At 46.4% G+C, this 25,690-nt stretch overlaps 1 protein-coding gene across 1 annotated transcript in view; it reads right to left on the reverse strand.

Moving 5' to 3' along the window:
* The window catches only part of LOC135914601 (uncharacterized), a 256,527-nt gene that overhangs the window by 58,541 nt on the left and 172,296 nt on the right, over positions 1 to 25,690 (reverse strand). Inside the window, exons 14-15 of the mRNA XM_070536517.1 lie at positions 8,081 to 8,306; positions 1,056 to 1,230 (exon numbers count right to left, since the gene is read on the reverse strand). Of these exons, the coding sequence (XP_070392618.1) occupies positions 1,056 to 1,230; positions 8,081 to 8,306 (401 nt within the window). The remainder of the gene's footprint in view (positions 1 to 1,055; positions 1,231 to 8,080; positions 8,307 to 25,690) is intronic.

Here is a 25,690-nt window from a genome sequence, read left to right on the forward strand (position 1 = left end):
GCCGAAGGATCTACCTGGAACAGCGCCACGCTCCCTACGCTCATAGCCTTTCTTATTAAATATTACTATGGTTAAAAACTGTATAACGAACGAATAACTGCACCCCCTGCCGCAACGGAACTCACCATAATATTTAAGAACTGCATGAACGGTTTGTTAAGTATCAAGACCTGCAATCACAATGGAGTTTCGTTAGTTCAGGGAGACCTCAAATTACTAGGGATTTCACACTCTGCTATTGTGATCGCCCCGCATCGCTACCTCAATTGTTCCGCCTACGCCGACACTGCATCTTCCTCAATATTCATACAGCTATAGTTAGCAAATAGAAAGTAAGATGTCTAGAGGGGGATTAAGGCTTGAGAAATACAGAGTTACGTACAAGTTATCAACATTACAAACACACCTTCTGCCACAAATTTATTCTTGAGAGTCTCGCCCTGCCCACTTTCACCAAGAATTTTTACCAACACTTCTGCGCAAGCGTTCATAGGCTCTTCTTGCCTAAGACATGAATCATTTCTCTCCCTTCGGCTACTCTGCATCATTCTGCACAGCCCAGGATCTGACTCTACTCTGCGCTCAGTGCCTCTGCGGTAACAAGTGTTCACTCAGTGGAGCAGGCAATAATTTTGTGGACGAATGAACAAACAGACATGATTATTTCATTTAAATGTTATCATTAAAACAGTGCAAGAAACGTGACGTACAGTGCAAGCACTATTGAGCAGCCGACAGGCGGTATTTGAGCGCCAGCAAAATAACGTTTAGTATGCAAACAGTTCAAGTAGTGTCTGCATAAATAAATCTGTCATTTAGTGTAATCCCTTAGGAAGCACTTTTCGCAAATTTAATGGAAGTTTCTCAAGAGAAACTTCAAATAGAAAGCTTAGACCAGTTTTCAAGGTAAGGTGTGGTAGTGCAATTTATGTCCCTATGTTCCAGCCCATGTCCCAGTCAACTTCACTTTCCTCGTTTCTCACCTATCCGTGAAGCAAAATACATATTTGTTGATCACATTATGGAAATTACATAGGTATGAGTTTTGTACAAACCTGAAGGCCTTTTGCTGATTGCGTGACGTACTCAATAGTATTGCCTTTCGCAATTATCGCTGGTGTGTTGATCTGTCCGTAGTGGTAGACCCGTTTGGACCACAGCTCATTCAAGTACGTCTTCGTTGTCTGATTCGCAACCAGAGCAGTCATCCGCATGTCATTTCTGCAAAAGCTGCAACCCCAAAAAGGACGTCATTTTGAAGAGATAAAGTTGCTTGTTTCAATAGGAATACGTTCATCTGGTTGTCTAAATGATATATTTGCAGATGAGTGAGTTAGGTATCGTGAGATAAATAACCCTAATGATAGACTCGTTATTCAATCTGATCTAACCAACGTTGCTAAATAGTGCAGTAGGTGGTTAATGTCGCTTAACATCATTAAATGCAAGTGCATGGCATTTTCGCGAAGCACAATAATACCCCAGTGCCTTCAGAATACAGAAATAATTGCATTGGACTCAGGCGCGTATCTACACTGAAATACCTCGGCGTTTACATATCTGATGACTGGTCATGCTATACTCACGTTGACTACATCATACGTGGTGCAAATCACACTCTCGGTTATATCCGACGCAATTTTTCAAGCTCCATAGCGCCTAAAATTAATGCTTTCATTCGTCCGAAACTCCAATACACGCGCGCAGTTTTGGATCTGGCTCACCGCACTCTCATTCAATCTATCGAATCCCTTCGGAATCGATAAGCCCGTTTTATTACGTCTGCCTATTCACGTACCACCAGTGTCTCGCAGATGAAATTATCACTTAACCTTCCTTACCTTCAAACTCGGCGCAACATCTCACGTCTTTTTTATTCCACAAAGTATTCCGTCACCGTTCATTAAACCAGCAACTCATTTAACAACCAATGTACGTGTCATACCGTAGCGAGTACAGCGGTAAGGTCGCTGTTCCTCACTATCCGTCTTACACATCCCTGCATTCTCTTATTCCAAGAACCTGTTCTGAGTGGAAGCATCCTGCCTCTTCTATAGCCACCTCAGCCTATGCATCATCAATCAAGACCACTGTAACCGATCGTCTTTGGAAGTGACTCGAACGTTCCTGTTTTTTTCCTTATCTTTTTATTTCCTGCTGTTTCTGCCTGCTTATGTTATTTTGCCTTTATGGACTTGAATGTTTTCCATTGTTTTTAAACCATATACTCACTCCTTCTTTAATGCCCATTGTGCCCTTAGAGTATAATGATAAATAAATAAATATTAAATAAATATGTCGCAGCTAAATCAGTACGCTTAACGCGAACACTTGGCAATCTTGTGGCAAGAGTGCGAAATTTCATTTCCAGCTAGCTGCTCCACCACTTAAAAACATCCATTACGATGCAGACACAATGTCCTCGAACCTCTCCGCCCTTCTATATTGTTGTAATCTGCTAAATTCACTAAACTGACTAAGTGCTTCAACTGAGTTGCGTGGATTTAGGTGATTCGAGCCCACCTCATTTCACAAACGCTTACTGATAACACCCGAATTTGTATGTTGTGTTTGGAATGCGTGGTTACGAATTATTTTGGAGCACAGCTTTCATCCCCTGTTCCTGCGTTTAGCATCGGCGTAGCCGAGCGAACCAGCACAGTGAAGGTTGAAAGAGCGAACGCAGAGAGCATCGGAGGAATAAGAGACGGCGATAGCGAAGAGAACGCGAAGCCGAAAGTGGAGGAGGAAGCTACAGCGAAATCATGAGGCAGAAAGCGGAGGTATGGTGAAATGGTGAGGAGAAAAAGCAGATGCCGTACGTGTCTACGAGGTCATGCTGTAGTAGCGTGTGCCGTCATGCACGGATGACGTCAATGCTAGGCCATGTGGAGAGCGCTGTGGGAGCGCGTTCAGCGATACAGTACATGGAAAGAAAGCGCTGACGTGTCTTTCGGACGCACATTTCATGTGCTACTTCGCCGGTGCTGCCGCCGCTAAAGATTCAGCATGACAATGTGCTCCGCCCGAGACAAGCGTTTCCGTGTTCGCGCATTTCTTTCTGAATAATGAGCGACGCAACAGGTGGAGTTAGAAACACCTGAAGAGGTGCGCTCAAATTTCGCATTAGGGAGTTCCGTAATCAACGGTGAATTTTTCCTTCGAACTTCTTTTAACTTAAACAAGTTTCCTTTCATTGTGTATGAGAGCTACCCATGAATGAACGCTAACCTTACTTTCCTATCACTAGCCTATAACTTGCTTGTAACTGGTCTAATTCTTTATAAATTTAGAAAAAAGAATTATGAACCTTCTTATTACGGTTTTCCACGCGTGATATGAATTTCGTCCGGTGTTCTCGGTGAAATACAGGAATTCCAGTTTTTATACTTGGTGAAACTAAGGGCCTGGTAGAGGGTGACATGTAGGAAAAGGTCCAAGTGGATGCGTTTATGGCAGCGCTTAAGCTACATTAATAACGCAAGACCTCTGGTGGAATGTGGGTGCATTTTACGAGATATGCAAAATTTATGCAGCAGCCGTGACATAACTGCACACGTCACCAAGAATAATAGAAGCACAGATGTAGAAAAACATCTGCCTAATTTGATACAATGTTCAATGCTTGTGAATTGAACGCAAGTTTTTGTATAAGGAATGCTTAACATGTGTTGGAAGCTGTTACGTAACTTTTTTACGCTGCGTTGCCCAGTGTACCGGTGCACCCCAATACGTTACGAGCATTGCGTACACGCCGTATTTCGGTTTATTATGTCGCCTGCAATGAAATTGTCTAATAAAGCTCTCCAGAACCTATCGCCGCAGTTCATTCAACACAGGTTATTCGAATGCGGGAAGTGTCCTTGTACTCTGCAAGCACATGCAAACAACGAAAGCAGCCTTCTTCTTTTACAGCTCGCACTGTCCAGCACGTCTTTGTCTTCATCGTCGCCAGAGTGGCGTGATGCTGATGGAGACGCGACAATGGCCTCCCTCCAGAACGAGCACCGTCCCGGTGCTCACCGATATCAATCGGTGCATAAGTAGAGAGTGTTCGCTTCATTCGGAAAGGTAGGGCTTCATGTGCACCACGTGTTCATTCTCAGGGACATGCTGTCGGTCGCCCGTGAGACATGGTGTGTCAGGAATTAGTTCGTAGGTAGCGTCGCTAAAGCAACGCAGAACTTTATTGGGTCCGAAGTGTCGATGTATAAGCTTGTCCTAAAAGCATCGCCTTCGTACAGGTGTACGAACCCGTATTCTGTCGTCTTGCCGATAAACGACGCATCGGTGATGGAGATTATAGGATCGGGCGTAGGGGTCTCGAGCTTTGATTATTCCGCCGCGCTCCAGCTCGATTGCTTCATCGGGGAGCTGAGTGAAATCAGCAACGTCACATACTGGATCGCTGCAATCATGGGGCAGCATAGTATCAAGCATCGGTGTTACTTGTTGATTATGGAGACCAAACGGCTTCATTCTTGTCGCTTCCTGCTTGCCGTATTGCACCGCCAATGGGACGCATGGTAAAATTAGGTATCGATTCTTGAGCTGCACGTCGACGGACATACTAAGCGTGCCTGCGATGGTCTTGCTGCGGCGTGACGTAAGCCAATCGTTTCCGGGTGACAGACTGTCGTCTTCCTATGCGCCGGGCCACTGAGCGTGAGTGCCGTCCGCAGAACCGCATCTGTGAACGTGGTTCCTCTGTCTTATGGCCACATTAGGAACTCCGGGTCTAAGGCCGACGTTCTCAATAAAAGGCCCGTCCCGCCTCAGCCACCGCACTGCGCAGAAGTGCCTTGGCTTTCGCGCATCTGGTGAGATAGTCCCTCGTGGCTATCTGTACTATCGTGGTTATCTATATATGCGGGCACAACTAATTTTAGTGGCCGCCATCTCGGCTATGGCATCACATCGAGAGCCGCCATCTTGGATTTGGGAATCAATCGGTGAACTTGAGAGACTGCTTTTCCGATTTATTGATTACTTCCATGTAATACCCTTAATGTATTGGGCTCGGCATGCCAAACGTGCGGATCGGTCTTTCATGTTTGTTAGAAAAGATCTAGAGTTTTACTTGCCCAAACTATAACATAAGTAATAGGCATGCTGCAGCGGGGGACTCGAGTTTCATGTCGGCCATCTGGGGTTTTCTAACCTGCAACCAATACACGGTACATGGGCTTTTCTGCATTTCACCACCACCAAAATGCGGTTGCTGTGGCCGGGAATTCATCGCGAGCCCTCAGGCTTAGGTTCAATACTAGTGGTATCCGCGAGGTATGCTATCACGGCGGGTACGTGTTGGTCAACCGGGAAAGGGAATGATGGTTCCTTAATACTTGGAAAGAGTGGCCGTATAAGTACGAGAGGACCGTAGTGGTTTACCATACTACAGCCAGGCATTCCTTCTGTGGGGTGGAGTACTTGGGCTCTGCACGTTACAGCGTTCTGCTCGAATAGACAACCAATCGCTTGGCAACGTCTTGCCACCGAACGGCAGCGGTGCCTGAGCCCTTGGTGCTGGCATCTCTATGGATCACTGTCGGTGCATCCTCCTCAAATAGCGCGACCACAGGTGGTGTTTGTAGGTGTTGCCGTAACTCGCTGACTGGTGCTTCATGCACCTGTTTCCATACAAACACTTCTCTTGAGGCAGTTTGCACCCGTGTTCACTAAGGTCGTGACTTGGTGCCCATGAATTATTACCGTGAATTCGGCACGGTCAGTTGTGTCGGATTCTCGTGGGACAATACATAGTTTCCACCTGCACATAGGTAAGCTGTGTCGTACAATGGCATTCTAATGCACTTCTCAGTGTCTTGTATTCTGCCCTGATATAAATGCCTGCTGAATCTTGTCGCTTAACTAATCCATGTCCGCGCCTACTTGAACTGTCTTCTTTTGAATATGCATCCTGCCCCTTTCCTGCAGCCGCCTCAAATGTGAGGCTAGTGGTATGTTCAAACAAGAAAAATTAACACTTTCGAGAGATTCAAAACTCTGCAAGTAGCTTTTTCAAAACTTCAAACCCTACCAATATCAAATTGAGCAGCATTAGGCGGACTACAATAGAAAAAGATATGCGTGCGAAGGGGGATGTCTGTGCACCAGTCTTCGAAATGTGCGTTAAAGGATAGAGGGAGTGGGAGGAGAAAGAGAAGGGAGGACACTGAGGGAGCTTACACGGCGAGCAGCAGCACAGGCTAGGCGGAAGTTGAATGACAACAAAGACAAACGCACGGACGCAGGTGCATGTGTGAGTGCGTGTCCGGGTGTGTGTGTGTCCGAGTGTCCGGGTGTCCGGGTGTGTGTGTGTGTGTGTGTGTGTGTGTGTGTGTGTGTGTGTGTGTGTGTGTTTGTGTGTGTGTGTGTTCACCACCACGTTTCACCTGGCAAGGTGAAACAAGGTGTGTGTTCACCACCACGTTTCACCTGACATTCACCACGTTTTCCTGGCAAGGTGCATGCTCGCACGCACGCATGCTTATGTATGTCCACCTCGCCGCTTTTAAATAGCTGTGCTTCCTGGACAAAAATGTTTGTCATGCATTTGACGCTTATAGACTAAGGCTGCATTACATACTGGGTATCTCAGCTAACACACCCCACCTACTAAAAACATGAATCATTTTACGTACATAGGACCAATGGCATGTTTTTAGGGTCATTTCGAAAACCTCCAATAACATTTTAGACCCTACATACAATATTTGATCGAAATTAATTATCTAATTTTTATTTTGTTCGTCCGATTGCCAAGATGTCAAATGGGGCATTGAACGGAATCGTAAGACACGTCAAAATTAGGGATTTCCTGCTAGGCGAACATCGCGTGTTATTTTTTTTTTTAGATATTTCCGACGACTAGAGAAAGCTGGCGAAATCTGAAAAACACCATTTAACTGCCCAACATTGCTAAGTAGTCGTGCGGCCCCTATCTGGTGCGTTTGTGGGCTTCTTTAAGGCCTTGAATAAAACATTTACGTTGGAGGTGTACAGCAACTGAAAGATGAAGCGGCGATCGGGAATTTTCATGATGGCCTCCAATATTCAGTTGGGCAATTTCGCTCGCATTTGAGATGTTAAATATTTGTAACACATAATCACGTAACTGGGCAAAATGGCGAAATACAAAAAAATACTCTGACTTGCTCCGAGCGATGGTCAACAACGTCACCTTGATTCTCTCCACCTATGTTGCACTTGTATATTTTTTTATCTCGGCAAAAATTGCGTAGGACATCTTCTATATCCTACAGTGCCAACTCATCCCGAGTAGAATTTCGCTTTAGAGAGCCCAGCCCTAACAAAAGATAGAATGCTCTCCTGCGAGTCACGCAACGCGGTGCACTTTGAAGTATCTTCCTTAACTATCGATTGCCTTACCCCAGCCACATAGGCGACTGGCTGCAATTAGAGGTGTACTACATGGCACCATTTTGACTTTCCATACAGTGCCTAGCAATGCCACAGTGCCTAGTGGCCCCTGAAGAACTCGGTGCGTTACTCGAGCCGCTGGATTATCTGTTTGGTTCAACCTTTTCCTCTGCCTCAAGGCGACTGCAGGCCGAAGAAAAGCAGGCATCGCTCTTGATTTTCATATCTATATATTTCTTTGCGAGCAAGATCACATCACCATACCCCGTCTTGCTGCAATGTAACGTCAGCACATCTTTTTTTTCAAGGACGAAACAAGAAGATAATTTTGATGCCTTCTAGTCTAGCTTTTCGACCAATAGTGTAGCATAACATTAAAGTGTATTTTATAGGTTTCTCATCATTCCTACTCAATAAGCGCTGTCATTTAGCTGGTGAAAATCACGTTACGTAATTTATACAGCTTCTGCAGTAAGTGAAAGCACTCCTTTGAATGTTGGTGTGTTGATTCTGGTCATACTGCCGTCTACTTTAAGTACGGGCATCTGATAGAAGTAAGCTGACTATTACAAGGTAATGGGCAATGAGGAAACGAGGCTTTTGCTAATAAAAAAAATGCATCGAAAGCTCAATAAGTGACACACTACGATGGCCATGTTGTGTGATGCTGAGGCGATACCATCGCTGGTGCACTCACTCGTGGTCGATTCCGATGCCGTACTCCGTTTCGCGGTGCTGAGTGGCTGTCTTCAAGAAATACTCGAAGTCGGGATGGTACGGGGGACTCAGCGTGTTGCCTCCAGCCACGAAGAGCGAGTTGAACGTGGTGATGGCGCACACTCCGTCGGCCGGAAAGACGAATGTTCTGCGGGAGAAGCCGAAACGCAGCGTGCACAGCAGCCTGCCCACCAGCAGCGGTTTTCCTGCGGACGACATACCATCAGCACGACATAAGCCAACGGACTCTTTTCTCACCCGAATAAAGAAAGGTTCTGCCTGCCTAGACGGAGCGAGCTAACATTCTCATATATTACTAATAGTACATACCTCATGTGTTTATGTACAGGGTGTCCCACGTAACTTGAGCCGATACATTAAAAATGAGAAGCTCGTCGGAAGCGAATTGAATAGAGCGCATACTATTCCATTGGCCATTCCACTGGTAACTCAGGCAACTTTCTTGTTTTACAAATACCTCACTCGTTGTTTGATACCCAACTTTTTAATTATTGACTGAGGACCCCAAGTGTGATAAGCAGATTTGTAGCGCCCTCAGAAACCACCGATCGAGTTCTGTCCTTTGAGATACGCCTCACGTAGTCCTTTCTTCCGGGTTTCAAAGAAACCCGCAAAATATGAAAAACAAAGCCGCGTGACGGAGCGCTTGCGCAGTGGTATCGCGCTGCTCTCAAGCGCACGTTGGGTAAACAAGATCGGCTGCATCGCAACTGTGAACTGTGAAGCAGTGTCGATTCGATAGGTCGATTTACTGCTTCCCACACGATAAGCTAAGTAAATGCGTAATTTCTGCCATTGTATTATTATGGGACACCGGACAACCAACCTGGGTGATCAAAACATCTGAAAGTGTTGTACTAATGCGGACATGCGCCTTGGAGGCTAGACGTGTGCGCGAGCTATACCTGCGGGCGTAGTTCGGTTTCGCTGTGATCCAATTACATTATTTCTGACGATCTTTTGCTTTCGTAGCCGGGTGTCTCATTTGTTGAAACTTCATTCATAAATTTTCATTGCTGCTTGCGTTTTATACCAGTCCTAGTAATCGCATGTACCGTTCTAACCATTAAATCTCCCGCCTTTGTTTTGTGTTTTGTTCCCTTCATGGGTTTTGAGCAATGAATTGATTGATTTTTTGACGAGCCCAAGGAATACACGTGCAGACATTCAGAACGGAAAGTCGACTGGTTTTATTAAATAAAAAGGTAAGTTTGCTGAGTCGCTGGGGTGGCGCCTCAATCGGCCTGCGCCTCGGTTCCAAGAAAGACCAGGGGGCAATGACTCCTACCACGAGGCACGGCAAGGTAAACTGGATCCCGGAGCAAGGGTCGATGACCCCATCGCCAAATAACGGCGAAGTGACGGAAGGCCGATACAAGGGCTGTCACCTAGAATACCGGAGGTTCAGGTGTGAATGGCAGAAGTAATGAAAAGGTAATGTTCAAGATAGGCTGGTTTCACGTGATCGCACGATGCTGTCTCTTCTTTGCCGGCAACATCAAACTTCAAGGTTCTCTCTGAACGCGAAGCCCGCGAAACCACACGAAAGGGGCCTTCATAGGAAGGAGTGAATGGTGGTTTGACGCAGTCACGCCGCAGAAATACGTGCGTGGTTGTGTCCACTGGTCGCAAACTAAACACAGGCTGACCGCAGGCGATACGAGGGGATGTAAGTCGAAACTGGTCAAGCCGGGAATGTAGCCGCTGTAAGTTCTGCGCGGCCGCTGGCACATTGTCTTGCTGGGTGCTGAAAAACTCGCCTGCAACGCGGATTGCTAGACCATAGAGCATCTCGGCTGCGCTGATTCCGAGATCGTCCTTTATTGTTCTTCGCATCCCCAGTAGTGCTAGGAGTAGCCTTCACACCGAGGGCTCTATGTGGTTCGTGGCGGCCAATGAAGAATTTAGTTGTCGGTAAAGACGCTCGACCATGCCCTTGTTTGTGGTTGGTAAGCCGTGGTGTTATGAAGGTGCGTGCTGACCAGTCTCGCTAGGACTGAAAAATTGAACTTTGGAATTTTCGGCCTCGGTCAGTAGGTAGCTCAAAGGGCCACCGTACCACGACACTCAGGTGGCGACAAATGCTGGTGCAAATGTTTCGGCCGTGATGGCTTGTAGAGGCCCCGCTTCAGGCCACCTGGGGTACCGGTCGAGACACGTGAGGAGATACCCGAAACCTTGGCAGGGTAGAAAAGGCCCCACCAAGTCTAAACACACGTGATCTAAACGGCTCTCTGGTGGTCGAAACGAGTGCACCACTTAATGCGTGTGCCAGGTCCCATTCACGGCTTGACAGGTTTGGCAGTTTCTTGCCCATCTTCGAACATTGCTCTTGATCACTGGCCAGAGGAAGCGGTCTGTGATAAGCTTCTGTGTCCCTCTGATTCCGGGATGGCTTAGCCCATGGAGACAATCTGATGTTGGCCGCGAGAGCCGATGGGACACGAACAAGCGAGCAGCTGTCTGCGATGTGTCGCACGTGACCAACGTTGCTGTGCAGGGAAAAGGAACCTGCACAAGCTGCAGCAACGAGCCTTTTTTCCGCAATTGGTGCAGCTGGGGGTTATTTTTCTGGGTGGTGTCTAGAGCTTGAAAATCGACAGAGCCAGCAGGCACAGCGCTGATCCGCGACAGCTTCCTGATTTTCCGCCCCAGAGATATTACGGATGTCCGTAGAAAATTCGCAGATAAAGGAAAGTTGCCGAAGCTCACGTTTTGCGCAGGAAGAACTGTTCTTGAAAACGAAGGTTAACGGCTTGTGGTTGGTGAGACTGTAAAAGCTACAGCCTTCAAGAAAAAAACGGAAATGTTTCACAGCACAATAGACGGCCAACATCAACCTCCCGAAGGTGGTGTAGCGAGCATTTGTAGATTTAAACCGCTTTGAGAAGAAGCTGAGAGGCTTCCAGTTTGTGCCGCTGTGCTGCTGCAGTACTGTTCCCACTGCCGTAGTCAACGCGTCTATCATAAGGCGAGTTGGCGCTTCGGGAAACGGATGAATAAGCAACACTGCAGTCACCAACCGCGCTTTAGCTTCCTGCAAGGCGCGTTTCTGCTCCGAGGACCAGTGAAAGGGAGGCGTTTTTTAGAGCGCAGCTCTTTGGCGTCCGTTCCTGGGTTTCGCGTCGTCGTCGGCGTTGTCGTCGGCCTCGTAACCAGCTCGCCGACGAATCTGCTCCGCCGCCGCGCATGCGCGCTGTCGGCTCTCCAGGCGAGGGAGGATGATGGAAGGGAGGAGGAGAGACTGTGGAGGAGGGCTGGCTACACAAATGGCTCTTTGGCGTCCGTTCCTGGGTTTCGCGTCGGCGTTGTCGTCGGCCTCGTAACCAGCTCCGCCCCCCTTTCATCCCCCCAGCGCTAGCAGCGACCGACTGATACCGCTTTCGTGAGTCCGCTACCGCACTCACGAAAGACGTCGTGCACTTCCTGCAACTCGCATTAACCGTCCATCGATCCACACCGATGTTAGTAGTGGGGGACTTTAATGTTGACATAAAGACAAACAGCAATTTCCTAACACTTATGCGGGAGAACATCCCGTTCCTCTCGCTCGTAACACGTCCCACGGCTGTGAAAACCTCGCGAGGCACTTGTATAGATCTCGTCTTTGAGAATCAAGCATTGGTGTACCAAGTCGAACATATATCAGTCTATTTCTCCGACCACAAAGCTTCCTTCATGACTGTCAAGAACTGTTAGTGGAGTCTTTGTTAAAGGAATACGTGTGAAAAATAAAAAAAAATTCTGTGATAGCGCATACATGTGTTGCTCGATTTCTTTGCCTCAATCTATCGAAAAGGTGAAACAGCTTATTTGCTGCGCTCAAATTTCGCATTAGGAAGTAACGTAATCGTCGGTAATTTTTTTTTTGTCGTGGCGCAGTAGGTCGGTAAACGGCTGAAAAACTTGCGCACAGGATGATATGAAGCACCTGTGAAAGTTTTGCAGCCCCAGAAACACATGCATCTTTTGGACGCAAGTTGGAGAGGGGAATTCCTCGATTGCCCGCACCCGTGATTCCAGTGGTTTGAGAGCTTTGAGGTGAAGTGCGATGGCCTAGAAAATGTAGGGCTTCAACTCTGAAAATGTATTTCTGGTGCTTTAGAAGATGGCCGTGATCATTCAGTCACTCAAATAGAAGGTGCAGATGACCATTTCGCTGTTCGTCTGCGCGGCTTGCAACAGGAATATCGTAAAGGTAGACGAAAATGAACGGGAGTTCACACGTAACCTCGTCCATGAACCTTTGAATAGCTTGCGCCGCATTCTTCAAACCGTAAAGCATACGGACAAGCTCAAATTGGTCAAATGGAGTAGTGATTGTTGTCTCCGGAATGTCACTGGGTTCGACAGGAATTTTGTGGTAGGCGCTCATCAAATCAATCCTGCTGCATATTTTAGTTACTGCGGATGAGCGCCGAAGTCATGTATACGGGGAAGGGGATATTGATCCAGAATAGTGACGGCATTCAAAGCTCGGTAATCATCATAAGGCTGCCAGTCGCCACTGTCCTGATTTGAAACCGGTTGTAGAGGTGAAGACGCATTGCTGGAGGAAAGACAAATCACGGAGCAGAAGCATGATTTATAACTCAGGGTGGGCGAGTTCCGAGCTCCATGCAGCGAGTGTCCGTGACCGGGCGGCGACGTGTGGGCTAGTGGTGGTGATATCATGCGTCACCTTGTATTTCCCCGGAGTCGCATAGTTTCGGGGCTTCATGATTTGCGGGTACTAAGTAAGTATGTTGTCCTACGTTGAGACTGGTCAAAACGTACGGATTCCATAGAAGGTGAGGTTGGACAGCAGGCCAAGTAACTCGAGGAATGTGACGTTATCTTTTAGGCGCCCATCGCAAACGCTCACATCTAGGTTGAAATGGCTGAGGAAGTCCGCTCCCAGTATGGCCAAGCTGACGTCGGCGATCACGAACAATCATCTGTGCAAGCGCCGGAGTCCGATGTCTAGCGTAATTGACCGGAGCCAATATGACGCGAGAGCAGTGTTGTTCGCTGCGTGAAGCGTGGGTGTAGACTGGCCGCGTTGGCAATCTGCGGCCGTGGCGGGAACGGTAGACAGCTTCGCTCCGGTGTCGATGTTGAGGCGGGTGCCGGTGATGCGGTCAACTACGAAAAACAGGGGGCTTGTGCAAGGGCTGATGTCGCATGCCGCCATTAGCCACTGGCCGTTGCCTTTGCCATCGACGAACAGGGCTGGGTGCAGCGAGTTGCTTGTTCGCGACGATGATTCCAGCACAACTGCTGCAGCGAGTCCCCAGGTGAGCTGTGGGATTGTGAAGGCGAATGGTTACGCCGAAGTGGGTCGCCAGTGATCCCACCCTTTGTCACCTTCAGCAGTGTACTAGTAAGGCAGTTGACTATTTTCTCGAGGCGCGAGAGTTGGTCTCCTGGCTCTGAGGCTAGCAGCGGCGATAGGTTGCTGTACCGCAGACGAGCAGTCGCATATGCGTTCAACGAGTGCAGCTAGCCAATTGCGACTCGTCTAGTCGGAACCTGTTAGTAGCATGCGTACGGACTGTGGGAGGTGTTGCCAGAAGAAATCGTGCAAAGTTTAACGCTAGCGCTCATTTGCGAAGTGCTCATCCAGTAACTGATGCAACCGGTGCAGGAGATGTGACGGTCATTCGTCGCCGAGTTCCTCGGAGAGGAGCTGTTGGAGCCTACTCTTGCGATGGCTCGAGGCGCTGCAGGAGCATGCGTTTCAGGTCGTCATGTGGTGTGGCCAAAGGCTAAAAAGCAAGTCGTCTGTGGCATCGGCGATGTGGGAGGGTAACGCGGTCACGACGTACATGTACTCCGCTGTCTGTGAAGTGACGCACTGGAGTTGAAAACAGACTACTTGCATAAACCTAATCCGGTGAGTCTTGAGCCAAAGGTTGGGAAGTTCAAAGTCTGCGGCGATGGCTGGAAGTGTAATCGTGGCGTCGCCTCTGTCAGCAGGAGTGGGAGCAGCGACGTCCTTGGCTAGTGTTCGAAAGGAAACGTAAATGTCCTTGGTAACCACTTGCTGGGAGCTCGTTTGGCGTGAGAACGGACAACAGCTTGAGAGCGGAGAGCCGACTGACTTTATTCAAAACTAAAGCAGGTTTGACAAGTGGTTTTGTTGGCACCCCAGTCAGGCAGCCGCTTCGGTTCCAAGAAGACGCCGTGGTCAATCACCCCGTACGGCGAGGCATGACGAGGTAAACTGTATTTTCGGAGCACGGGGCAATGCCTCCACGGTGAATCACGGCGAAGTGACGGACGGTCGCTACACATTTCGTAGTTGAGGTTGGTCGAATGACTGTTTTGTTTTGAACAATTTTCTGGCTTGTTATGCAATTTCCTCTGTACTGTGTGTGGATTTGCATATGTTTATGACTTCCCTGTTCAATTCAAGTTTACTGGAATTCAAAGTCCAATCAAGCTTCCCGCACAAATAATAATTTAACTCAGAAGACGCAGTAGCCCCGAAGTGTCAGTTCGTGCTAGACGCAAAATTTGCCACAATGAGAAGTAAACTGGTCACTTGCACAAGTGGCGAAGTTCCATGCCACTTGCAAAATTTCAACGGCGCCATATCTCGCGTCGAGCGTAGCCGTCTGAAGTTTTATTACAGACTTTAAAATCTTAGTTTCAGTGCTTGTGTCGATTCATAATGTTGCCGAAAGCAACACTGTTTATCGCATCATCATCATCAGCTTGTTTTATGTCCACTTCAGGACGAAGGCTTCTCCCTGCGACCTCAAATTACCCCTGTCCTGCACCAACCGACTCCAACTAGCACCCGCGAATTTCCTAATTTCATCACTCCACCTAGGCTTCTGTCGCCCTCGATTGCGTTTCCCTTCTCTTGGTACCCATTCTGTAACCCTAATGGTCGAACGGTTACCTAACCTGCGCATTACATGACCTACGCAGCTCCATTTTTTTCTCTTGATGTCAATTAAAATACCGTCTATACCCGTTTGCTCTCTGATACAAACCACTCTCTTTCTGTCTCTCAACGTTATGCCTAACAATCTTCGTTCCATCGATCTTTGCGCGGTCCTTAACCAGTTCTCAAGCTTTCTTTCAGTGTCCAAAACTCTGCCCTATATGTCAACACTGGCAAAATGCGCTGATTGTACACCTTCCTTTCAATGATAACGGTAAGCTTCCACTCAGGAGCTGGCAATGTCTGGCATATGCGATCCAACACATTTTTTTCTTCTGTGAATTTCTTTCCCATGATCAGGGTTCCCTGTCATTAATTGACCTAGGTAAACGTACTCCATCACAAACTCTAGAGGCTGACTGGCGATCCTGAACTCTTGTTCCTTTGCCCGGCTATTTATCATTATCTTTGTCTTCTGCATATTAATCTTCAATCCCACTCTTACCCTCTCTCTGTTAAGGCCCTCAACCATTTGTGGTAACTCGTCTGCATTGTTGAACACAACAATGTCATCGGCAAACCGAGGGTAGCTGAGATATTCGCCGTCGATCTTGACTCCTAACCTTTCCCAGTTTAATAGCTCGAATACTTCTTCCAAGCACGCAGTGAATAGCATTGGAGAGCTGCTTGTCTGAAAAAAAACGATAAAAGAACCGAAACAACATGCCAACAAGATGGAAATTTAGCTTTTGTGAAACTATGTAGTGTGGATTTTCGGCTTTGAGGTAGCCACTATTCCCACAATAGGCTTTATTAGGACTTTCATTATGAGCTTATGTTTCTCAAATGATCAAAGTTCTATAATTTTTTGCTCCCCTAATACCTAACCTAACTTTTGTTTTGTACAGGGTTAAAGAGGGAGTTTCCGACACTAATAAGAACACCACCAAAGAATGCAGAACCCGTGACTGTCCAGGGTAAATTTAATGTGATACATAGCCCCGCTAAGCGAAAATGAGGTCCAGAATGGCTAATAAGAACACCACCAAAGAATGCAGAACCCGTGCCTGTCCAGCGTAAATTTAATGTGATACACAGCCCGGCTAAGCGAAAATGAGGTCCAGAATGGCTAATAAGAACACCACCAAAGAATGCAGAACCCGTGCCTGTCCAGCGTAAATTTAATGTGATACATAGCCCGGCTAAGCGAAAATGAGGTCCAGAATGGCTGTTTAGTGCAGTGCGCAAAGAACAAATGCTTCGAATTTCCTAACCGCGAGCAGAAAAACGTGATATTTCGCCAGCAAAAAAGTCGGGTGGGTCTCAGAAAGAGACACGTGGTTACAATATCACTCGCACGCGGATGACGTTGAAGCACTTACGCACACTGTACTATTATTACAGGCAAACACAAAGTCGAGAGCCCTCTCACTCATTTCTGCCCATTTCACAAGATTGGGAAGCCACTGGGTTAGTTTAGGCGAATGTAAATGAACGCAAGTGCAATGTACCTGAGTGCCAGCTGACAACGTGGGCCTATTAGTTAATCGCTGCAAGTGTGAAGAAACATGACTTTGAAATAATCCGTAAGGCCAAGCAGGTGGAGTTAATTTTCACGAGGAGAAATTAAATATGATATATTTCAAATAAAAAATGTAAATTAATAAACATAGGTTAAATTAGTTTGTGCGTAAGGTGAAGACCGTAAGTTAACGTATTTTTCACCTCTTAGTTGCGTGCTCTGAGCATTACCGGTTTTCGTATATTTTCATGGCTTCATTAGTTTGCTTACACTGGGTATGTGTTCACTGTATGCAGATCAAGTAGTGAGGAACTTTTGTGCTAATAATGGCAATGAAATTACAAATAGAATGGTGTAAATTCAAAAGTTAACCACATTCGCATATCGTTCACAATCTTTTCTGAGTTAGGCGCATGTGAGGTGTGTCATAGGGAATGTTCTGCTTTCTGTAACAAACTATTGATATCTAGTTTTATAGCGCTGCGACGTGCTCTTAAAGGATGGAGGAAGAAAAGTAGGGAGGCAGGTAGGTTAATCAGTGTAGATGCAAGCAATCTACTCTGCGCTGGGGAGAGGGTATAAAGAGAATGAATGAAAACAAGACAGCTACGTTTAAAAAAAAGAAACTAATGTGTGCCCATGAATAATGTTCCGTGCACTACATCAGCAGCCCGCATGTCAAATAGCAGAGCAACGCAAGAGGATTGATATTTCTGGACAATGGCTCTCTCAACCAACCAGGTGCCATTAAGCGCAGTCGAATTTGGTTTTCTAGCCACTCCAAAATGAGGGCAGTCGCATAATTTACCTCGGGCCGCTATGTCGCATCCTGAGAAGCTTACAGTTAACATTGAGACCTCTTTCGTGCAAAGTCACTAATCACTGACTTTGAGTAACTATTGAACGAAAGGTAGCCCCAACAGAGCGAAGGTGGAACTGTTTGCTAGATTGTCTAAGATTGAGTGAATTTGTTTTTCCTTCCAGGTAAGACGATCGCCCAGAGGTCCAGGAGTGATTCGGACAAATAATTCTGAACATACAGGAAGAATATCTGATGTGCTTGTGACGACGAAGCAATACATATTTGAAAAGGTCGTTCTTTTTCTTATTAGCTATGCATATATAAACATTTCATCTGCATCTCTCTGCGTTAACACAAACACTGTGACATATATACGGAGTATGTTCCGCAGGAGACAAGGCATTCTACATTGCTTGGCTCCCCGTAGAATTATTTAATTCAGATACGAACATTTTCATGCATCAGTTTCATTTCTTTTTTACAACGCTAGATACGGATACCGTTCCTTTCATAAAAACTGCAAGCACTTAGCTGTCTAAATTCCTCCTTAAATAACTTATCAAGTGAAAATATTACCTATAATATCTTTGGGACGTGTTTGAGTTCTGTTCATGATATCGTATTTATTTGCTTTTTTACATAATTTTGGTTATAAACAAACACTTTTTTAAAAGCAAAGGTTTTCCCTATTACCTGAGCTATGCTTTAACGGAATGTCCACTTCATCGGCGTACGCTATAAGAAAGCATGTTGTACATTCACGCAGACATGTTCGTGCATATACAGGTACATAACATATTTTTTCAAAGGAGGAGAATGATTTGCTTAGAATACAAAAAAGTGTCCAGTATAGTTTCACTGCAGGTTTTTAACAGACAAGGACGACTTATATATCCTCCTATGACCTGTTTGACCTGTGACCTATGACCAGAATCACAATCGTTATAAGCCGCGCAACCAGAACAAAGAATCGGTACCCGCTACGCCCACGCTCAGGTCTCAGCCACATATGGCTGGCTACTTATGGGGGAAATTGGCTGTGGCTTAGCTCAGCTAACTCTGGATCTGCAAAGTTTAAGCTTGGTTTAGTCTGGGTAAGTCTTTGTTTCACTTCGGTAACCTTTGATTTAGCAGTAATTATTACACTTAGGTATAGAATCATCGTTAAGCCAGGTATTGCCGCAGTGCTTAGGTCGATGACTGTGAGTAGGCTTTGGTAGACACACATCGTTCGACAGTGTGACACCTGTTGTGCCACAGGAAAAGGCAAGTGTTAGACATGGAAGAAGACGTCACGAACATGCGCAGCGTCGAAGCATAAACGGACAGGGCGCGAACGCGGTCATTACATTGATCTCGACGGTGCGACACCGAACGCATTCCGGAACCTCTTCAGTGAAGCAGCTCATTCGGCGATATCCGCGGGCTGACCAGACGCGACTTGGCGACGACGGCTCAAAGGCGCACGCTCCCGCGCAACGCTTCGCTCTCATCCATAGCCAAGCTCGCACTGACTAGACCAGCGCGGCGCTCCTCTTAGCCAGGCGCGCAGTGAGTCACGTGGTCAGGCGGCGGCCCAGCTGCGGAGAGCGCATGCACCAAGCCAGTGGCAGCGAGTCACGTGATGCGTTGCCAAGGCTACGGCGCAGCTGAGGTCAAATAAAGGTGAAATCGCTGGAGACTGCGAAACTCGGCTTGACGTGTCCAGTAAAGCTTTCGCTTTAAGTTTAAGTAGCGCCATCAACAGAGAAAGGAAACTGATAGGAGTGAGCATACAGCAACATGATTGAAGCCAACATGGCGGCCCAACACGTGATCGCACGCCAAAGTTCGTGGTTAGTTTTCGTGTTCCCGTTCTGCAGGCAAAGCCGCAGCAGCGCACCTGAACAAGCATGCGCCACATAATGAGTACTAGAATTACTACTGGGAACCAAACATCTCAGCAAATCTGATTCTCCCTCCGCGATCTCGACGCAAGAGGTCACGTGTTGGACCATGGCTATGGCATCACAAGGTGTTCGCTTGCCTGGCTGCGTGGCGTACTCCTCTCTCCTTATTTTGTTATAGCGCAAGCTTGACAAGGACAAAAGAAGGCACATCAGACACACACAGCGCTACTTTCAACAACATGTTTATTTCTCGTTCTCGTCGCTATATATACACCCTCGACCCGTCATACACCACGTGTAACATTTTACACGTGTTACACGTGGTGTATGACGGGTCGAGGGTGTATATATAGCGACGAGAACGAGAAATAAACCTGTTGTTGAAAGTAGCGCTGTGTGTGTCTGATGTGCCTTCTTTTGTCCTTGTCAAGCTTGCGCTATAACAAAATAAGATATGCCGTACCAACAAGCCCCTATTGCTATCCTCATCGACTTCCTCTCTCCTATATTTTTACTTCTTCCAAGGCGCCATCTACGTTGCATTCAGTAATGTGCTGACTGCTGCCGTTTCTCCAGTTGATGCTGACGAACAGCGTTCATCTGTTGACATCCATTGACATCCGTCTCCACACTTGGAAAGTAAGTATCTTGAATATACAGAAATATGCAGTGTTGTTTAATTAAAGCTGAGAAGCACCAGATCAACAGCATCCAAGCAGCAGCGAACAGCGACAGCTCTCCTGCAAATCACAGCTCCGGTCGGCGTCGTCGTCCTCGTATTGTTAGCGGCAATACGAGGCGCGTCTGCTTCATTACATTGACCCCGTGTGTGAAACGGAGCCATCCTGGCGACTCAGGGAGCATAAAAGACGAGGTGGTCGAAATAAGGCTTTCGTCGGCTAACATTCACTGTCTGGCGATCTCGACAACGAAGGTCCGACGATGCTTCGACGGGCTCAACGGTATAGTTCACATAGGAGGAGGCATCGATGATCCGATACGGAGTGTTGTACCGCGCAAGTAGCTTAGAAGTAAGGCCGGGCATGTGAGGCGGTATCCAAAGCCAAGCAAGGGAACCAGCAGGGAAGGTGGCCGTGGCCTGATGACTGTCACGTCTTGCCTTCTGACGCCCCTGATCCTCGATGCTCAACGAACGAGCCAGCTGGCGGCAATCTTCAGTGTGTCGGTCGACTTCTGGAATAATTGTGTACTCGGAAGCGTCAGGTTGGTAAGGCAGGATTGCATCCAGAGGACACGAAGGCTCACGCTCATAAAAGAGAAAAAAACGTGAAACACCGGTGGTCCCTTGTGTCGCGGAGTAATAAGCGAAACTAGCGAACGGCAGTAGGGTGTCCCTATTGGTTTCGTCGGACAAGACGTACGTCCTCAACAGGCCACCCAGTGTTCGGTTGAAGCGCTCCGTGAGATCGTTCGTTTGGGGGTGATACGTGGTCGACTTCCGGTGAATTATCTGACACTCGTGAAGGAAAGATTTTGTCACTTCTGAAAAGAAGACACGGCCCCTATCACTGAGTAGTTCTCGAGGAGCACTGTGGCGAAGGACGAAGTTGCGAAGAATCAACATCGCAACGTAGCGCTCCGTCGCAGCAGGAAGAGCCGTGGTCTCGGCGTAGTGCGTCAGCTGATCGACGCCAACAATAATCCAGCAATTTCCACATCCGCTGTATGGGAGCGGGCTATAGACGTCGATGCCAGTCGAACGGTCGAGCAGGGCACGGTAGCAGCTGGAGTGGGCCAGTAGGGCGCAATGGGGGAGTTTTGCTTTGTTGGCAAGGTGTGCATGATCGAACGTAATGCTCCACAGACCGATGCATTCCACACCAGTAATATCGTTGACGCAGCCTTCTGAAGGTTTTTAGGACGCCGGCGTCGGTGCTTTACGGGTCAGCACTTAAGCACACGCACATATCGGAGCACATGTGCCCAGGAATTGCCAGAAGCCGTGTAGTTGTGGCTGTAGAGAGTCTTGTCTCGCAGGGCAATCTAGGTTGCTTGACGGCGTACACTCTAAAAACTAAGAGAGTGCCGGACACTCCCTTTGAGGGAGTAGCGGCTTGTCCCATATTTCACTCTCTTTTCGAGAGTAGATCCACCCTCTTTGAGAGAGAGTAGGTCAACTCCTGTTGACAGAGTTTTGTTAGTCCACCGCAAGGGATTGCTAATACTCTTCCGCAGAGTGATAATACTCTTCCCACAGGGAGTGCTAGTACTCTTCCGTAGAGTGCTAATACTCTCACCGCAGGGGTAATAAATGGCACTCCACCAGACCGAGTACTTCTACTCCCCCAAACAGAGTGCTAGTACTCTTCCCAATACCCTCTTAGCGAAGTCCTGGCCACGCATGCAGGCAGGAAATCAGATCAAATTAGGGTCGCTGATATACCGTTCCCTAGGCGGCTCCTCAGAGTCAGTGGCCCAATTCCAAGCGGCCTTCAGAATAGGCGTGAGCAAAGTTATGCAGGATTTTAAAGTCATTTTTCCTGGCTATTTGCTGCCTACCATGAGGCGTGACTGCTCGGAATCGGCCTATGCGTATGCGTCCCGAACGCCACTGCGGAGAAAAGAATAAGCTAATGGAGATGTAATGCGCAAATATCTCCGCAAATTTCACAATCAGGAGTCACATAATCTAATTAGAACATGATAGTCAAGGGCATCACATACTTATGAAGAACCACGTTGCTCTATGCATCACGTGGATTCGAACCCGCGTACACTCGCATTTATACAATTCAAAGCACGCATCCTAACCATTACACCACACTCAATCGTGTTCTTTTAGAGGTTATATATATAACAAATGTATTTGAGGAATCGGCTGCGGTGGGTTGAGTTTCTCTGCAGTGTGCTGTACTGTTGTGTACTGAAATACGTTTGCGTTTGCATCATTTCCATTCCTTGCTACGACTAACGAAGGAATACAACGTAGACGACGACGTGAGATCTATTAACGGTTTGTCGTCACCCCAGGAAAATAACAAATGTGCCGTTCAGCTCACGATCGAGTGCTTTTCCAGTCCATGCATTATATGTTCTCCGAAAATACGCGGATACAAAGTATCGTGCCAACCAACCACGTATGTGAATTTAAGTCGCGCGTATACTGGTGAGCATTTCTGTTTATTTTTTCCACCAGTTCCATTCGTATGTAGTCAACTGTGACGCCAGTACCAGGCATTTCGACGTGCCTCACGCTGCCGTGTAGGCGTTCTTTTCAAGTGCATTAGTTTAGAGTTTGGTTCAGTCCGTTGTGAGCTGTTGTCCTGCATTAGCAGCGGATCGTTAGCGTTTTGAAGAGCATGCATTCCAGCATTTGGAGACTGCTTATGCCGATAGCTGCGTCACATGCATTGGCACGCATGTTTAAATGACTAATGTGACCACTTGTTAGGCGTGCACTGCTCGTACCCTGTGGCAGTGCTCGTTCTAAAAGCTTTGAAGACCATCTACATTCATATGTGTGTTCAATATATATGCACAGGATGGACTTGCCGGCTATTTGGTTGAGCATTTTAGAAGAAAGAGCGCAACACAAGCATGACGCAAAAACATGGACCACACCACTAAGCGCTGGTGTGGTTGATGATTTTTTTCGTTCTGGTGTTTGCGCTGTTTCTTCTTCCACGATACACGCATACCACAGGTACGCGAAAGTTTAGGAGCATAGGGCGTTAACTTTGTTTTCCCCGTTTCCTCTCAGTGTCAATGGCACAATGCGTTGCCCTGAATTGCGCACGCTTACCCCCATATTCAGAAATGCATCATAACTTGAAGCCCATGCTTGACTTGATCTAAATGACGCAAGTCGTGAACGCACCAAAAGAAAGGCAGTGAGCGTCTAGGGGACGTTCGCACCAGGCGTCGTTTATATAAAGTCAAGCATGAGCTTTGTATTAAGATACATTTCTATCTCAAAGAAAATGTCGAAGAAACGCCCACCAAAACCAGGCACATTCGTAAACTTAACTAGGCAATACGAAGCTCCATGGAAAAAGAGTGGTATTAAAAGCTTTCAGTATTTTTCTTTACTCCAATATGCTTGCGCTCTCGTGGCTTCAATGCACAGAGATAGTGCAGCGTTAGCTAAAAAGCATGAATTTCCGAACTCCATGCCAAAATAAGCTTCTAAAATTATTTAGGTGCTAGAATCCAGGGTTTGTAGCGATCCTTGAGAACCCCTTATTTCTAAAATGCCACATTCAAGGCATTGAAAACCCTGGAATTTTTAGAAGTACTGGAAAGTCCTTAAATTTGTACACTTGGCTAGACTTAGCAGACATTGCCAAGCGTTTTTTTCCCTTTCTGTGACACTCTTCGCATGTCACAGAGAATTGTCTGTGGAGGTAATAGAAGGAAAGCGACATCCTTAAAGTTGAAATTACAAAGGAGCTGCAGATACCAGTTTTAGGCACATGGAAACGGCGACAAATGTACTTGGAGGAGCAGAAGCAGGAAGCTCAACAGTTGAGGCATTCAAAGAAAAGCCGTGATGAGTAAATCGAGAGCTACAGACACAATAAAAGGAATTTACAAATGACTATTGCTTATTTGGTGGTGAAAAGCTGAGGCAACAGATGATATCACATACACTGTCAAACCAAACAGTATTCAAAAACTGCAAATGTTGCAGGTCCAAGTAGTTAATTGTGCTATTGCAGAAAAACTTTTAGCAATTTCTTGAAATGCTTCCTTGTGTGCGTTTAGTGGTGGGCGGTGAAAGGCAAATTAGCAGTCTTTCAAATGTTTGAAATCAGTGAAATGCGATTTGTTTTGTATTCTTTTGTTTGCATTAAAGTTAACGATTTTGTTGAACAAGTTATTGCCTGTCCAAACTACTAAAAAAATCGCACGAGGTCCTTGAAGTTACTGTGTCGGGGCGTCGAAAGTTCTTGAAAACCATTGCATTTTTTTCTTCAATATTGCTACGAACCCAGTGGAACTGTCATGGAGTAAAAACCTTGGCTGAACAGGGGCTTATACGAAGAGCACAGGAAGACTAGAAATGCAGTAGTAGGCATGGAGGGCCCTGAACAAAATGTGCCACATCTGCTCGTCTGCCTTATGTTTCTGCATTGACTGTCACATTTTTAATATAAGTGCACTTACTGTTCTACTCCAATAAACGCAACATTACCAACTCCAGTGTGGGGCAGTCCTTCAGCCAGTGCAGAACTTTCTGTACATCCCTGTCAGCTCTGTCATTTTTGCAGCATTGTAGTACAAGATTTGTTAAACTGGTTTCGCAGAATATGAGCAGTATACTCTTAAATTAGCTGTTTATTTGTATGCACAAATTCAGGTCCTCAGTTTGGCTGCATGACAAATTGCCATACCTCAACAGATACAAGAAAAAACGTTATTAGAGTTTAATAAAATCCAAACAGTAATGATCACAACAATATAATGACATACATTTCTTTTGGTACGTATACAGCCCATGTCTTGGCACTGTATAAATTCAACTATACATCGCAAGTACTGTGTCCTGACCACTATTATTCACATGTGTAAAACCATCACAGCAATTCTTCAACAAATATCACAGTGATTAGTGACATACACTTTGCAACTGCTTTACATGAGCATAATATATACAAATGGGCCCTGTGTACCTACACATGACTAGTGCCACCCGAGTACTATTACTCACAGGTGTAAAACAAACAAAGCAGTTCTTTAAAAATATCACAGTGCTTAGTGACGTACACGCTGTAACTCCCTTGTAAAAGCTCAATACAAACACGTGAGCACACAGAAAGCTAGCAGTGGGCCTACATGGAAATACTACCGCCTCAATACTAATTTGCAAGTGTAAAACCAACCAAGCAGTTCTTTAAAGAATATCACAATGCTTAGTGACATACATTTTGTAACTAGCTTATATAAGCTTTATACAAACATGAGAACATACACAAAGCTATCGGTGCACCTACATAGAAGTGCGGCCATCTGAACACTATTATTTGCAAGTGTAAGCTCAACAGAACAGTTCGTTATAGTGACGCCCATTTTGTAACTGCCTTATACAAGCTTTGTGCAAGCACAAGAATGCGGAAAAAATAAGTTAAAAACTTGCTCTATGAACACACAAACAGATCAACACAAATGGTAAACACCACTTTGAAGACACGTGACCGTGACAAATCGCAGTGCTGTGCCGGTTGAAACTGCCATCCACAAAAGTATTGAGCAATGCTTAAACCACACGCAATAAAGTGCTGAAATACTGCGTCTCTAACGTACCTATTTTAATTCACATTTCTTGAATATAGGGCTCCCTTGCAGATAAGTCATTTGATCCAACTGACCTGATTTTACACCTGCTAAATGCATACAATGCACGCAGGTATAACTGGTAATAATAATTATAAAAGTCATTTAAAAACTTGATAGTATGAAGATGCATGACTACAAAAGTTCTGTCCCCCTCGTACTTAATAAAAAGGTGTAAGTACGACACA

This window comes from Dermacentor albipictus, chromosome 3, assembly GCF_038994185.2.
Source record: "Dermacentor albipictus isolate Rhodes 1998 colony chromosome 3, USDA_Dalb.pri_finalv2, whole genome shotgun sequence".
Lineage (NCBI taxonomy): Eukaryota > Metazoa > Arthropoda > Arachnida > Ixodida > Ixodidae > Dermacentor > Dermacentor albipictus.